The 14,430-nt window shown below is 46.2% G+C and overlaps 1 protein-coding gene across 2 annotated transcripts in view; it reads right to left on the bottom strand.

Annotated features, from left to right (window-relative positions):
• Positions 1-14,430, bottom strand: part of WWC3 (WWC family member 3) — a 108,328-nt gene that overhangs the window by 8,976 nt on the left and 84,922 nt on the right. For both annotated transcript variants that reach the window (XM_027963576.3, XM_042242477.2), the window contains exons 12-18: positions 9,870-9,990; positions 9,032-9,106; positions 8,142-8,228; positions 6,966-7,158; positions 5,694-5,855; positions 4,599-4,750; positions 3,082-3,247 (exon numbers count right to left, since the gene is read on the bottom strand). In XM_027963576.3, coding sequence (XP_027819377.2) covers positions 3,082-3,247; positions 4,599-4,750; positions 5,694-5,855; positions 6,966-7,158; positions 8,142-8,228; positions 9,032-9,106; positions 9,870-9,990 — 956 coding nt within the window. The remainder of the gene's footprint in view (positions 1-3,081; positions 3,248-4,598; positions 4,751-5,693; positions 5,856-6,965; positions 7,159-8,141; positions 8,229-9,031; positions 9,107-9,869; positions 9,991-14,430) is intronic.

Below are 14,430 nucleotides of genomic sequence, written 5' to 3'. Positions count from 1 at the left end.
TCCTTGGAAGAAAAGCTACAACAAACCTAGACAATGTATTGAAAAGCAGAGACATCACTTTGCTGACAAAGGTCCATATAGTCAAAGCTATGGTTTTCCAGCAGTCATGTACACAAGTGAGAGCTGGACCATAAAGAAGGCTGAGTCCTGAAGAACTGATGCCTTCAAACTGTGGTGCTGGAGAAGACTCTTGAGAGTCCCTTGGACTCCAAGGAGATACAACCAGTCAGTTCTAAAGAAAATCAACCCTAAATATTCATTGGAAGGAATGATGCTGAAGCTGAAGCTCCAATACTTTGGCTACCTGATGTGAAGAGGTGATTCACTGGAAAAGAACTTGATGCTGGGAAAGACTGAAGGCAGGAGGAGAAGGGGATGACAGAGGATGAGACAGTTGGATGGCATCACTGACGTGATGGACATGAGTTTGAGCAAGCTCCGGGAGTTGGTGATGGACAGGGAAGCCTGGTGTGCTGCGGTCCATGGGGTTGCAAAGAGTTGGACACGACTGAGTGACTGAACAAGTGAAATCATGCAGTATATGTCTCTGTCTGTCTGACTGCTCCATTTAGCATGATAATCTCTAGGTCCATCTGTGCTATTGCAAATGACAAGATTCCCTTCTTCTTTACGGCTAGTATTTAATTTCACACACACCACATTTTCTTTACCCATTTATTGATGGACATTTAAGTTGTTTCTGTATCTTGGTTATTATAAATCAACCTGCAATAAACATATGAGTGCATGTATCTTTTCTATTAGCATTTTTGTTTTCTTCAGCAAAATATCCAGAAGTAAAATGGCTAGGTGTATGGTAGTTCTATTTTTAATTTTTTGAAGAATCTCCATACTGTTTTCCCCAGTGTTCCCATCAACTTTACATTCCCACCAACAATGCACAACGGTTCCCTTTTTTCTACATCCTCTCCAGCGTTTATCTGCTGTCTTTTAGATGACAGTCCTTCTAACAGGTACATGGTGATATCTCATTGTGGTTCTGATTTACATTTTCCTAATGATTAGTGATGTTGGGCATCTTTTCATATGTCTGTTGGCCATCTGAACGTCTTCCCTGGAAAAATGTCAATTCAAGTCCTCTGCCCAGTTTTTAATCGGGTTGGTTGTTTTTTTGATGTTGTCTTGAGTTCTTTGTGTATTTTGGATATTAACCCCTTGTCAGCTATAATGTTTGCAACTATCTTCTCCCATTCAGTAGGCTGTCTGTTTTCCTGATAGGCTCCTTCACTTGGCAAAAGTTTTTAGTTTGATAAAGTCTCATTTGTTTATTGTTTTTTTTTATTTATTTTGCCTGAGGAGAGAAATTCTAAAATATAATGCATTGCTAAGATTAAAGTCCAAGAGCATACTACCTATGTTTTCCTCTAGGAATTTTATAGTTTCAGACCTTACATTTAAGTCTTTAATCCATTTAAAAATGTAATGAGAAAGTAGTCCATTTTCCTCAACACCATTTACTGAAGAGGCTGTCTTTTCTCCAGTGTATTTTCTTGCTTCCTTCCTCATAGATTAGTTAACCATATAAGCGTGGGTTTATTTCTGGGCTTTCTAATCTGTTCCATTCATCTATGTATATTTTTTTGTGCCAGTACCATACTGTTTTGCTTTCTATAGCTTTGTAGTATAGTTTGAAATCAGAGAACATGGTACCTCCAGCTCTATTCTTCTTTCTCATGGTTTGTAAAAAGCATAAAATTTACATTTTTTAGTGCACAGCTCAGTAGTATTAAATGTATTTATATTGTTGTGAAAGAGACCTCCAGAACTTTTTCATCTTCCCAGACTGAACTCTGCCACCATTAAACAACTATTTCCCCATCTCTAGCCCATGGTAACCACCATTCTACTTCCTGTCTCTGTGAATTTAATTACTAAATTTAGGAATCTCATATAAGTGCAATCATACAGGACTCATTCTTTTGTGACTGGCTCATTTCACTCAGCACAATGTCTTCAAGTTGCATTCATGTGGTAGCATGTGACATGACTACCTTCCTTTTTAAAGGTAATATTCCATTGTACACATGTCACATTTTCCTTATCCATTCATCTGTGGATGGACATGTAGGTTGCTTCCACCTCCTGGCTACTGTGAATAATACTGCTATGAATGTGGATGTACGTGTATCTCTTGGAGACTTTCCTTCAATTCTTTAGGATGTATATCCAGAAGTGGAATTGCTGGATTAGATGATAATTCTATCTTTAATTTTCTGAGGAACCTCTACACTGTTTTCTATAGTGGCTGCACCATTTTAGAGTCCTGATCTTTGTAGATACCAATTTACACTTCTAAATGTACCCCTTTCTAAAATGAGAAATCTTTCTAAAAATGCAAGCCCTGCTTCCCTATCATTTCATTCTTCAGTAGCCCTTTTGACTACCTCCATTGCTGCTGAGTTGTACTGATTTACCCTGTCTGTTGCCCACAGGGCAGGACTCGCCATTTGTTTCTTTGCTGCTGCATCTGCAATGCCTAGCAGCTACCAAGAGCACAGGCTGACAGAGAACGCAAATGTGGTTGAAGAACTAGCGACTCAGGAATCCAGGTGAAGGGGTTACAAGTATCTATTGTACTATTCTAGCAACTTCTCTATAGATTCAAAATGCTTCACAATGAAAAGTTGTGGGAGGAAGAGACACTAAGCAAGCCACTCCCCTGACTTGGACCAATGCTTGTAAAGGTCTGAGAAAGCTGGATGCTGGCAATGACTGGTAGCCATGCCCAGAGCATCTCCTCCTGAGGCACTGTTCTTAATGTCACAAATGGAAAATAACTACAAGTGTCCAAAACCTTAGGGACCCATGAAATATCCCAAGCCACACATGACCCTGAAGATGGGAATGGATCATCACCAGACGGCTCATGAATGAGTAAAAATCCAACCTTTTTAGTTTAAAGAAGACAAATGTTTCCATCGTACTTGTTGTTTACAGATGCAAGGGCATTTGCTTGGCTTCCCTCATGTGGGGTACACACTCCCCACTCCAGGGCAGTGCCTGGTACTGTCAGGCAAAATATTAGGGGGTCCATCATACCCCTTGACCTTTTCTACTTACCTTAAGAGCTGGGGGCTGAAGTTTCTCAGGGCTGTAAGGATCTGCCTGGCCAGCAAACGTGTGTCCATGGATAGAGTCAACACCAACACAGCAGGGCTCTGGGTGCGGGGGGCTGGTCTGGGCACAGCTGCTACAGCCACTGTCTACTGAGTCTGCCTGCCAACTCCTGCAGGTGGACATGGCAAAAGCCCCCAAAATGTTCATCAAGGACTGAGTTCACTGCTGTACTTAAAGCACTGTAGCAGAGACGCTCAATATTTGCTTCTGATGACTGAAGATGGGCACTTTTCTCATAAAGTGAAAGGCATTTAGGTTCTCTAGGGAAGAGAGTGAGTGCTATGAGGCCTTTCATCTAGAGGGTCTGTCTATCTGTCTCGCCCAATTGCAGTCGCTGAAGATGCCAGGACCCTGGGACCACCTCTCTGAGTCTTCTCATCTTCCTGCCCATCCCTGAGCCCACCCCTCTGCCATGCACTTTCCCTCCCAAAAATAAACTCCTTTTGAAAATAAACCCTGAGAAAGCTATTAGGAAAAAGTAGCAAGCTTTGGAAACATGATGCTCTTTATGGAAAAATGTGGAAGTAAAGCAATAAGAAAGTGTCCCTGGAAAGGATTTGCCAGAAAGCAATACACTGATGGTGCCACTCCTCTGAGTGATTCCTCTACTGCAGACACATCTGCCCTAGTCAAGCATTTGCCCACAGGGAGCTCTGGGTAAGACATAAAGGGGCATCGCATGATTCTATTTACATGAAATGCCCAGAACAAGCAAATCCTTGAAGACGGCATCGAGATGGGCAGTGGCCAGGGGCTGAGAGGACTGTTAATGGGGATGGGGTTTCCTTTTGGCAGGATGAAAATGCTCTAAACTTGCCTGTGGCTTTGGGGGCATAATTGTGTGCCTGTATTAAAATCCACCAAACTGTGTGTACTTAAAGGGGTGACTGTTGGTAGGGAGATTGAAATGTGAAAGTCAAAGTCACATAGTCATGTCTGACTCTTTGAGACCCTATGGACTGTAGCCCACCAGGCTCCTCTGTCCATGATGATTCTTCAAGCAAGAATACTGGAATGGGTAGCCATTCTCTTCTCCAGGGAATCTTCCTGACCTAGGGAATGAACCTGGGTCCCTTGCATTGCTGGCAGATTCTTTACTGTCTGAGCCACCAGGGAAACCCTGGTAGGGAGATTGTATACCAATAAAGCAGTTAATAAAGAAAAAAAAACCCAGAATTTTAAAGATCTATCATATCCAATCTTGGCAGAGGGAGCCCTCAACAGTCCCCCAACTTTAAGAAAATTTAGGAATAGGAGGAAAGGTGAAAAGCTTGTGCCTACAGCTGGAGTCAAAGTATGGCCTTCATGAAGACAACCATACGACCCCCTCATGAGAATTCCGACTTCTGCGCAAAGGTATCCAAGAGCCGCCCAGCACATTCTACAGAAACTAACACTGTAGCTGCTTTACTCCAGGAAGATGAGCTGCGTCTTTCTCAGGGGCTGCCGGCCACACTCACCTCTCAGACACGGCCTCGGCCTGCTCCTCCTTGCGCTCCATCTCTAGGATCTCCTCCTCCGTGTACTCCAGCTTCACACGCTCCTCGGCCAGCTCTCTCTCTACTGCCTGCAGCTGTGCTGTGGTTCTCGCTAGCAGCACCGTCACTGCATCCTGCAGGACCAAAGGGATGACACTGAGAGGCATCTGAGGCCAGCAGTATGTGGTGGCAAAAAGGAAAGCCTGGGGGAGCACCCTCCTGCCCTGGCCGGCTGGCAGCCGTCCAGTGGCCATCCCCGGCTGCCCTCCAGTAGGAAGCAGCTCAGCCCTGGTTGACACAAAGTCAGTTAACTTGGCCTTTTTAGGGAGCTCTGAAGATTCAAATTTTAAAGCAACCAACGCATCACTTATGATCAAGAACACACTGCATTAAAAAAAACATTATCCTGAACAGCCACATGCATCACTATGTGCAGAGCTGCTCAGTGGGTGAGTCAGCAGGGTCTTCTCTGAAACAAACGTGTGTATGCTAAGTCACTTGAGTTGTGTCTGACTCTTTGTGACCCCATGGACTATAGCCCGTCAGGCTTCTCTGTCCATAGGATTCTCCAGGCAAGAGTACTAGAGTGGGTTGCCATTTCCTTCTCCAGGGGATCTTCCCAACCCAGAGATTGAATCCACGTTTTTTGCACTGCAGATGAATGCTTTACCGCCAAACCATCAGGGAAGCCCAAGCATCACTATAGTCCATTTTAATTACTTCTCTTGAAACCCTACTTCTTCATAGCCACTGTGTTCTAAAACCACTTCTATTCCTATCACCACAAACTCTGTTATTAAAGTGCTAGTCCCTCAGTCATGTACAACTCTTTGTGACTTCATGGACTGGAGAGCCCGCCAGGCTCCTGTGTCTGTGGGATTCTCCAGGCAAGAATACTGGAGTGGGCCGGCATGCTCTCCTCTAGGGGAGCTTCCTGATGCAGGGATTGAACTCAGGTCTCCTGCATTGCTGGCAGATTCTTTACTGTCTGAGCCACCAGGGAAGTCCATGTTTACATAGCTGTTTCTTAGAAACAATGTCCCCAGGAAGAGCCTGTCTCAAAGCTGGGCCACCTACTGTCTTCCTGCAAGCAGCCAGTGTCAGGTCCTGGGTGGCACAGTCTCCTGGCCGCTCCTCCTCCCGCCGGGGCGGCTCTGGGCCAGTGAACACCTGGACTGAGTACCATCGCAGCTGCATCTCGCTCGAATCGTAATCGGTCAGGTTAATCTGAGCAATGCCCTGCAAGGTGTTTAAGGAAAAAAAAAGCACAACAGGTCCTGAATGACCACATCTTAACAACCAACGAGCACCAAACAAAGTCACCCTTTAATGTTAACCACAAAGGCCACACAATCTTTCACTGCTATTCAAAGGCTGCATGCATGCATGCTTCGTCACTTCAGTTGTGTCCGACCCTTTGTGACCCTATGGACTGTAGCCCTCCAGGTTCCTCTGTCCATGGGAGTTTTCAGGCAAGAATACTGGAGTGGGTTGTCATTTCCTTCTCCAAGGGATCTTTCTGACCCAGGTATCGAAGTCATGTTTCTTTAAGTCTCCTGCATTAGCAGGCAGATTCTTTACCACTAGCGCCACCAGGGAAGCCTAAAAAGGCTGCAGTGAAATGAAAGTCATCACAAAAGATCTAATGGGGGCAGCTCCTTGCTTGCAGGTTCAGCTTGATCAGAAAGTGCTAGGAGGGGAAGTAGGGCCGAAAACGGACAACATGAAGTGGTGGGTCGTTTAGAAGAGCTGGTGATTCTCACAGGAATTTTTTAAAAAAGGTTGGTGAAATTCTTCTCTAATTCTGACACTGATGGAGTGGGACTAGGGGGGAAAATTCCAACCTTGGGAAGAAAGCAGCCTGGTTTCCAAGCCCCACCCTGGCTGCCTAGGTAAAGATGGATAGTTGACTCACCCAGTTCCAAGGATACCAGATAAAACAGTGTGCATCTGGGTGAACTGTCATTTCAAATAAACAGCAGATTTAAAAAAATCAATTCTGTCTCAAATATTTCATGGGACATACTTATACTAAAAGGGATCCATAGTTCATTTGAAATTCAAATGTAACTGACCATCCTATAGTTCTGTCTGCCAAGTTTATGAGACCTATTTATTAGTTCCTGTGACTGAAGATGAGGATACTGCAGAAGTGGTTACGCAGATGTTTTACAAGTATTCGTTGAGATAATATACAAGTACAAAACACTTGACAAGATAAGGGGTTTTATCACCCCTTTGTCTCCTCCCTACGACAGAGTTCCTTTGACAGCAGCACAATTCATCAGTGTCCCATTGGGGACTTAGGCAGGCGGGGAGGGAGGGGGGGGGGGCAGGGAGGGGCCGTACCAGCAGTTCCTCCTGCAGTTGCGGGTTCACGGAGCACACGTATAACTGAAGAGACTTCAACGTCACCATGCTTGAATGCACAGGGATTCTGAACACTTCATTAAATACCAGGGGGGCTTGCAATTCCAGAGCCTTCGAGCAGTAAGTGTTTGGCGTGCTGGAGTCAAGCGGGGGCAGATAGACACGGATGTGTCTGCAACCGAGAGAGGGAGGAAAAAAGCAGATGGAGGCAGCATTTACTGACACAGCTGCAAGGGACACGCGTGGACCACAGAAGCGTGCAGATATGCCACCTTGTTTCACTGCCCATACGCAGAGTTTTACTCTTTTGGAGAAGATTCTTTTTGTCAACTAAGAATAAGGTCAAAGAACTTGCATGCCCCTAGAGATCACGGGGAGAAAACCCACTCAAAGGGAAGACTTCCAGGTCAGTGGTTAGGACTTGAGAGGGACTCAAATGAATATTCTGCTTTCACCATCTTTGTGGGAAAAAATCTGGCCGGATCTCTCCACGGCCCCTTGGCTCCCTCTCCAAGCTCTGCCTGCCACACCAGGCTGTGCTCCCTGCCCTGTTCACCCCCGGCATGGAAGCCAGCACCCAGGAGACGCTCAAGAACCAGTGGATGCCGCAAACCCTCAGCCACCCCAAAACCAGGCTGCTTCCAAGGACTTTGCGAGGCCAGTCTGTGAAGATGACTCATGGGAGGGAAGGGTGTCGTCTGGCCTGAACGCCCATCACACGGGGGGCTCACCCACCTGGCTAAGTAGGATTCCCCCTCCCACCCTTCAGGCACCCATCTTCCCGCTGGGGACAACTCAAATTCCCTTCTCCCAGTTCAGGCACCTCATCTGGTCTCAAGAGACGAGTGTGGCTGTGTCACCACCAAGCCTTGTGACCAGGAGAGACATCTTAAGCTCAAAGGCTACCGACGAAGGGCACACAGCCCTTTCTCATCATGGCCACACACATAACCAGACTGGCTCCATGAATGCCACCTGCTTCCAATAATAAACCAGCCTCTTCTTAAAACTTACAATCTTTTATATTTCAGACAGACATGCCCTGGCGTTTTATTCTGAATTCAGGTTCTAAAATAGTCTTTTCCCCTGCCCAAACAGCCAAGCAACACAGGTTAGCCAGCGGTGTGGTGTGGAGGAGGGCCTGGGGAAGCTTACATTTTGCAGTCTTCCTTTATCATCAGCCCAGCAAAGTTCTTCAGTTGGAGCACGTTTACAAGGAGACACTCATTGGCCCTGTCAAGCCTGGAAAATAAAACACGAGTTCACAGACTGCAAACTCCCTGAGGTGGACAAATCCTTCTGGTGCAACTACCACAGTGGCCCTCACCCAACTCCCAGGAGACTGGTGTGAAGTCTGGGAACATTTCTTATTGTCACAGCAAGTGGAGGTGGCGGGGGCGGGGGGGTGCGGATACTGGATCTTGCTGCTGCTGAACACTCCAGAGTGCACAGGATGGCCCCCAACCAAGAACGACCCAGCTCCAAGGTCATGAGCGCCAACACTGAGAAACACTCAGCTAGGATGACATGAGTAAGCAAAAGAAAGCTGCTGGGATGTGAATATCCTGCCTTGCTCCTCTGAGAACTGCTAGTTATCGCCTCGATAGAAACTGTAACTAGGGGACTTTCCTGGTGGTCCAGTGGCTAAGACTCCATGCTCTCAATGCAGGAGGCTGGAGTTCGATCCCTGGTCAGGGAACTAGATTCCACATGCTGCAACCAAGAAGTTGCATACCACAACTAAAGAACCTGCACACACAACGAAGACCTGTTGTAGTCAAATAAATATATAAAAAAATTTTTTTAAGAAAAGAAAGAAACTGTAACTAGAATCTCAAACGCTTTGCACTGCAAAGCACCCAGCTCCCCGGGCTCCACAGGGTGACAGTCCCCAGCTGTGACTTGGTGTTGGGGGACAGCAATGGAACTGCTTACACAGGTCCCTTCATCCCTCCAGGCCTGTGGGCGGAGCTCTGAGTTGGTGGGCAGGCCCCAATCTACCCATCATCTTCACGATCCACAGGGAAAGAGTCTTCTATACTCACAGAAATCCAACATGGATCTGGGGCCCCTCGTTACTGCAAGCATCTCCACGAACAGGCTCGTCAGCATCCTCACTCCTGAACACAATCAGAAAAGGACCCATTACTCCAAGGGGATGTGGTTACTGTGGGCTCAGCAGAAACTCCTGCTAGGAGTGCTTCTTAGTGAGAGGGGCTTTATTAAGTGGGGACTGAAATAAATGCTCTGAAGTGAATGAAAGGGTACGGCAGGTCCCCAGGATCCATGACACCATCGCCCAGGGTGCCTGCCGACCAAGTGGTATTTTTGAGAAAATAACTGCATACCTCTGAAGACCACATGTGATGTTTAGGACAAAGTTCAAAACCATGTCCTTTAAAATGCTACACAATAAATGAGATGCGTACAGATACCCAAAGCAAAATAAATGACATCAAAGGTCTCAAACAAAATAAAGCCCAGAATCATTCTGCCCTTGCAAAGTGATTCCTTGAGCTGAGGAAAGTGGGAGGGATGGAGAGACATGGACATTCATTTCAAGTAAACATCCTTTCTAGAAAAAAACAGGTGTCTCTCGCACACTGATTCTCCTTTTCCAGCTCTATGGGGCTTGTGCCTTTCACTGCCCCCCGCCCAGGGCTGGAGAGAGAGCAGTTGTCCTAGAAACAGGGAGCCAGGCCAGACCCCAGACACCACCCGGGAGTAGAGGGGTTCCCTGGGAATGCTAAGAGTCCCCTCCTGGGTGGAGAGAAAGTAGAAGAGCTGCACCCCACAGACACACACAGTGTCAAGCCAGACACGTATGGGCAGGGCTGTCTTTTGGGAAATCAGCCCAGGGAGGGGAGAAGGTCAGATTCTAACCTTTTGTTGGGAGGTTCAAACACGCCGCTGTCGCTGGCCAGCGAGTAATCAGACAGGCAGGTGGACATGTGGCACGGTCTCTGCTCCAGCCTCTGGGCGTTGTCTTCTCGAAGGGTCACTGCTGTAAGCAAGAGACATGGCAGGCTCAGGAAGTGACAGTGCAGGAGGCCAGGTCACAGCACAGACAAAAGCACAAAGCAGCAGAGACAGGCCAGCATGCGCACAGATGTGTGCTTAACTACACGCTGCTCGAGAACCTTCTGATAATGAAAACTGGAAGATACGGGCTTCCGGCTACTTCTTTAAAAGCTCTTTAAATGACCATAAATCTCCTTTCACCTCCTTAATGAGCACACAGGACAGAAGGTGGTGGGAAGGCCCTGGGCATGGTGGCACTCTGAGAGAGTGTCAGGGAGACAGATCACTCAGGCATGAAGGACAGCGAGTTCTCTGAGAGCTGGGAGGGTCAGTGTTTCCTCTTCGATGCTGCCTGGTAGCCTCCACGCTTCATACAAGAAATGTGGACTACACTGCTTCACAATTGGAAAACAGAATTAAAAAAAAAAATCATCCCTAACAAAACGTAGTGACTTTCAAGTCAGAGGATATACAGATGCAACCCAGACTCGGCCTTTGTCAGTGTCTCCGTGGCCCTTTTTTCTCTCTGACTGCAGCATCCTCCTCAGCAGTCCTGGGGACACACTGGTTTCCAGAAGGTTCTCCTGGGATTAGGCAGCCTTGTCATTGAGCAGCTTCACTTTTGTCTCAGGCCTACTTTAACCAAGAACCACTGACACTCTCCCCTTAACCATCTCATCAAGCCCTTCTACTCCTTCCCTCACAGCGCCAAGTGCCCTCCGCTGACTGTGACAATGGACAAAGGGGCCTCCACACTTTCAAGAGAGGCACATGTGGTTAGAACACAGGCTTAAACCATGAAGCCGCAACTGAACCTCACTCTGGCATCACGATGCCTCTTGTTAAGTCACGCAGGTCCCTCTGGTCTCTCTACTTTTCTTCAGGCATCTAAGCTCTAGAAATTGAAAATTTAGATACCTGCGCATCCCTAAGTTGAGGGAATGTCTCAACAAAATTTCTCACAAAATTTCTCTCTCGTTGTGATGAAGATGTACGAAGAGAGAAATGAAATGAAAGGCTTAATCCTCAGTGATCGCAAGCTTAGTGCATTCCCTCAGTCCACCAATGACCAACTCTCTTTTCAACCAAATTATTCATTCACAGGACAATTAAACCCAAACACATTCAGTGGGGTGCAAAACAGATGGGGGTGTCTGTGGCTTGGTCTCACGATGTTAACTGCAGACAAAAGCAGACAAAAGCTGACCTTCCAAAGGCGTGCAGCACCCATCTTAGGGGCCGCCAGTTCCGCCTCAGTCAGAGGCAAAAACTGACTCAGTCCCAGGGTGGCTGGAGGTACCGACTCACACATCATAGATCACCAATCCCAAGTCCAGCTCTGCTCATCATCCCTGCCCCATGGAAGAAACCAAAGCCCCCAGGTCTGAACTGCAGATGGAAGCCCTCAGATTGCTGCATGGAACCTCAGAAAACACAACTGCTCACTACTTCCATTCCCAGTTCTGTCACTTGGCCTTACACATCAAGGAAGTAACACCATGCAACAATCCAGTCAAATTCCAGGCAACCCGGTAACGTGACTCTGACAAAATTTCTCTCATTGCGATGAAGATGGATGAAGAGAGAAAGGAAATGAAAGGCTTAATCCTCAGTGTTCACAAGCTTACTGCATTCATGGAACAACAGGATGCAGGAGTAGACAGAAGAAGGAAGTATGGTCATCTGTTGCCCTGGGTGAGAAAAAAACACATGGCAGACCCCACACTACACACCCCAACTGTCTGCTCTCAGGCTTCAAGGCAATGATGGGACAGTGGGGAGCAGCCAATGAAGTAAGGAAGAAACAGTCTTCTTCACATTTATTTTTAAAGCCCCTGAACTTTTCATCATGAAACACAGACTGACAGACACTGAGACCTAAGGACAACAATACCATTTGACAAAAAGTAAGAAAGTGTAAGGAAAATCATACTGTGGGCAAAGCTGCCAGTTGACATACTAAAATAATGGAAGTATTAAAGTCTAGGGGGAAATGAAAGGAGGAAAGAAATACTCCAAGCTTTTAAGACTCCAAGCTTACACGACTTTCATAGCCAGATGAATACCACTGAAACGACAATATAAGATAACTGTTGAGCTACTTTAAAGGACAGCTATGAGCTATGCCCTTCCTGACCATGCCTTGACCATCCTAAATACACTGATTCACTGAACAAAGATGTCACACAGCCTGACCAGCAAGGCAAAGGCAAGTCCAAGGTCACTTACAGTGAACGTTTCTGTTGCGCCGCATGAAAAAAGAGATAAAAAAGCAGAAAGTGAAAGCACTGCAGAAGTTAAGCCAACAATTTTAAACAGGATAAAGAATGTAATAAAAACATCAATAAACAGACGAATAAAGTAAAAATATTCATGGATTTATATTAGCAAATACCAGTGGGAATGAAAATAGGAATGGACTTCAAAATCATGACACATCTGACTTTTAAAATCTGGGGAAGATAAAACTGTAGTAAACATGTAAAAACTGCTGAAGATGACCATTTATTTTCCCCTTCCCCTGTCCCACCTTCAGTCTCCTCACACTGATTTAAAACACAATGGGTGACTGTGAACTTTGTGTAACTAAAATTTTATCTTACTCAAGGTTGCTTGAGTCAAACTTAAACACATACTGTTATTAGACTGGAGACTGCAGGGAACCATAAATGAGGGGCGGGGTTAATATAATGAGTATTGAGATCCTCACCAACTTTATGAAGCTGTGATGACTCTAGGCTTGGGCACTCCCAAAGACCAAGAGAGGCCAGGAGTCATCCATTGTCCATGCCTCAAGCTGCTTACCCAACCCAGCCCTCATGGAGCACCCATCAGGACCCATTCATGGAGTCAAATACTTCTAGTTTGTAAGTGGTATTTGTAATTTGAGTGTGTGCTAAATTGCTTCAGTCGTGTCTGGCTCTGTGTAACCCTATGGACTGTAGCCTGCCAGGCTCCTCTGTCCATGGGATTCTGGAGTGGGTTGTCATGCCCTCCTCCAGGAGATCTTCCCGACCCAGGGATCGAACCCATGTCTCTAATCCCCTGCATTGGCAGGCGGGGTCTTTACCACTAGCTCCACCTGTGAAGTGCTTATAATTTAAGTAATTAATTTGTAATTTGAATAGTTCTACTCAGAGTGTCATATACGAGTACACCACCAGATGGCAGTATCTGACCATGCCAGAAGCAAAGCCCTCGGTCTAAGAATTGTGAAGCATCATAACATCCATCACAAAGAGGAAAAGAAAAGGAAGTCAGGATCAGAAATTAAGTCGGCTCTTCTCTTTCCCACCCTATCTTTATCCTGGACCGAAAGGGATGTTTGGCCTTGTGTGGACTTTCTGCATACACAGTCTGACACTCTTGTATCTCGACCTTTAAAGAAACGTTGGTACGGGTGTGTGGGTGTGTGTACTCAGTCGTGTCCAACTCTTTGGACACATGCAAACCCCAGGGACTGCATTCCATCAGTCTCCTCTGTCCATGGAATTATCCAGTCAAGAATACTGGAGGGAGTTGCCATTTCCTATTCCAGGGATCTTCCCAACCTAGGGATCACTGCCACCGGAAGTGGGCGGGGAACACAGAAAAGTAAGCTCAAGCAACAACAGACGCACAATTCAGTCCTTATTTTGTATTTTCTTTTTTGAATCACAGGAATAAACACGGCATACTGAACCTGTGATTATAATGAAGAATAAAGTGAATAAAGTTCCTCTGGACATGTGAATTATAGAAACGACGTATATGGGGATATGAGAGGGGAAGACACTGAAATAAGAGATGCCAAAAAGCTCCAGGACTGCCTAAGAATATACTAGATCTCTGGTTAAACACATAAATGTTACAAGAAACTAATATATATATAGTACTGAATATTCATTGGGAGGACTGATGCTGAAGCTGAAGCTCCAGTACTTCGGCCACCTGATTTGAAGAACTGACTCATCTGTAAAGATCCTGAGGCTGGGAAATATTGAAGGTGGGAGAAGGAGACAACAGAGGATGAGATGGTTGGATGGCATCACCAACTCAATGGACATGAGTTTGAGCAGGCTCTGGGAGATGGTGATGGACAGGGACAGGGAAGCCTGTTGTGCTGCAGTCTACAGGGTTGCAGAGTTGGACATGACTGAGCAGCTGAACTGAACTGAATAACCAGCACTGCTGTTGTTTAGTTGCTAAGTCGTGTCCAACTCTTTTGTGATGCCATAGACTGCAGTCTGTCAGGCTCCTCTGTCCATGAGATTTCCCAGGCAAGAATACTGGAATGGGTTGCTATTTCCTCTTCCAAGGGATCTTCCCGACCGAGGGATTGAACCCATGTCTCCTGCTTGGAAGGCAGATTGTTTACCGCTGAGCTATCAGGGAAGCCCAACAACCAACATGGTTATACATAAAGAAGAACTGATGGGTAACA

This window comes from Ovis aries, chromosome X, assembly GCF_016772045.2.
Source record: "Ovis aries strain OAR_USU_Benz2616 breed Rambouillet chromosome X, ARS-UI_Ramb_v3.0, whole genome shotgun sequence".
Taxonomy (NCBI): domain Eukaryota; kingdom Metazoa; phylum Chordata; class Mammalia; order Artiodactyla; family Bovidae; genus Ovis; species Ovis aries.
The sequence above is the reverse complement of the archived record's forward strand: the minus strand, read 5'-3'. Positions and strand labels throughout refer to the sequence as shown.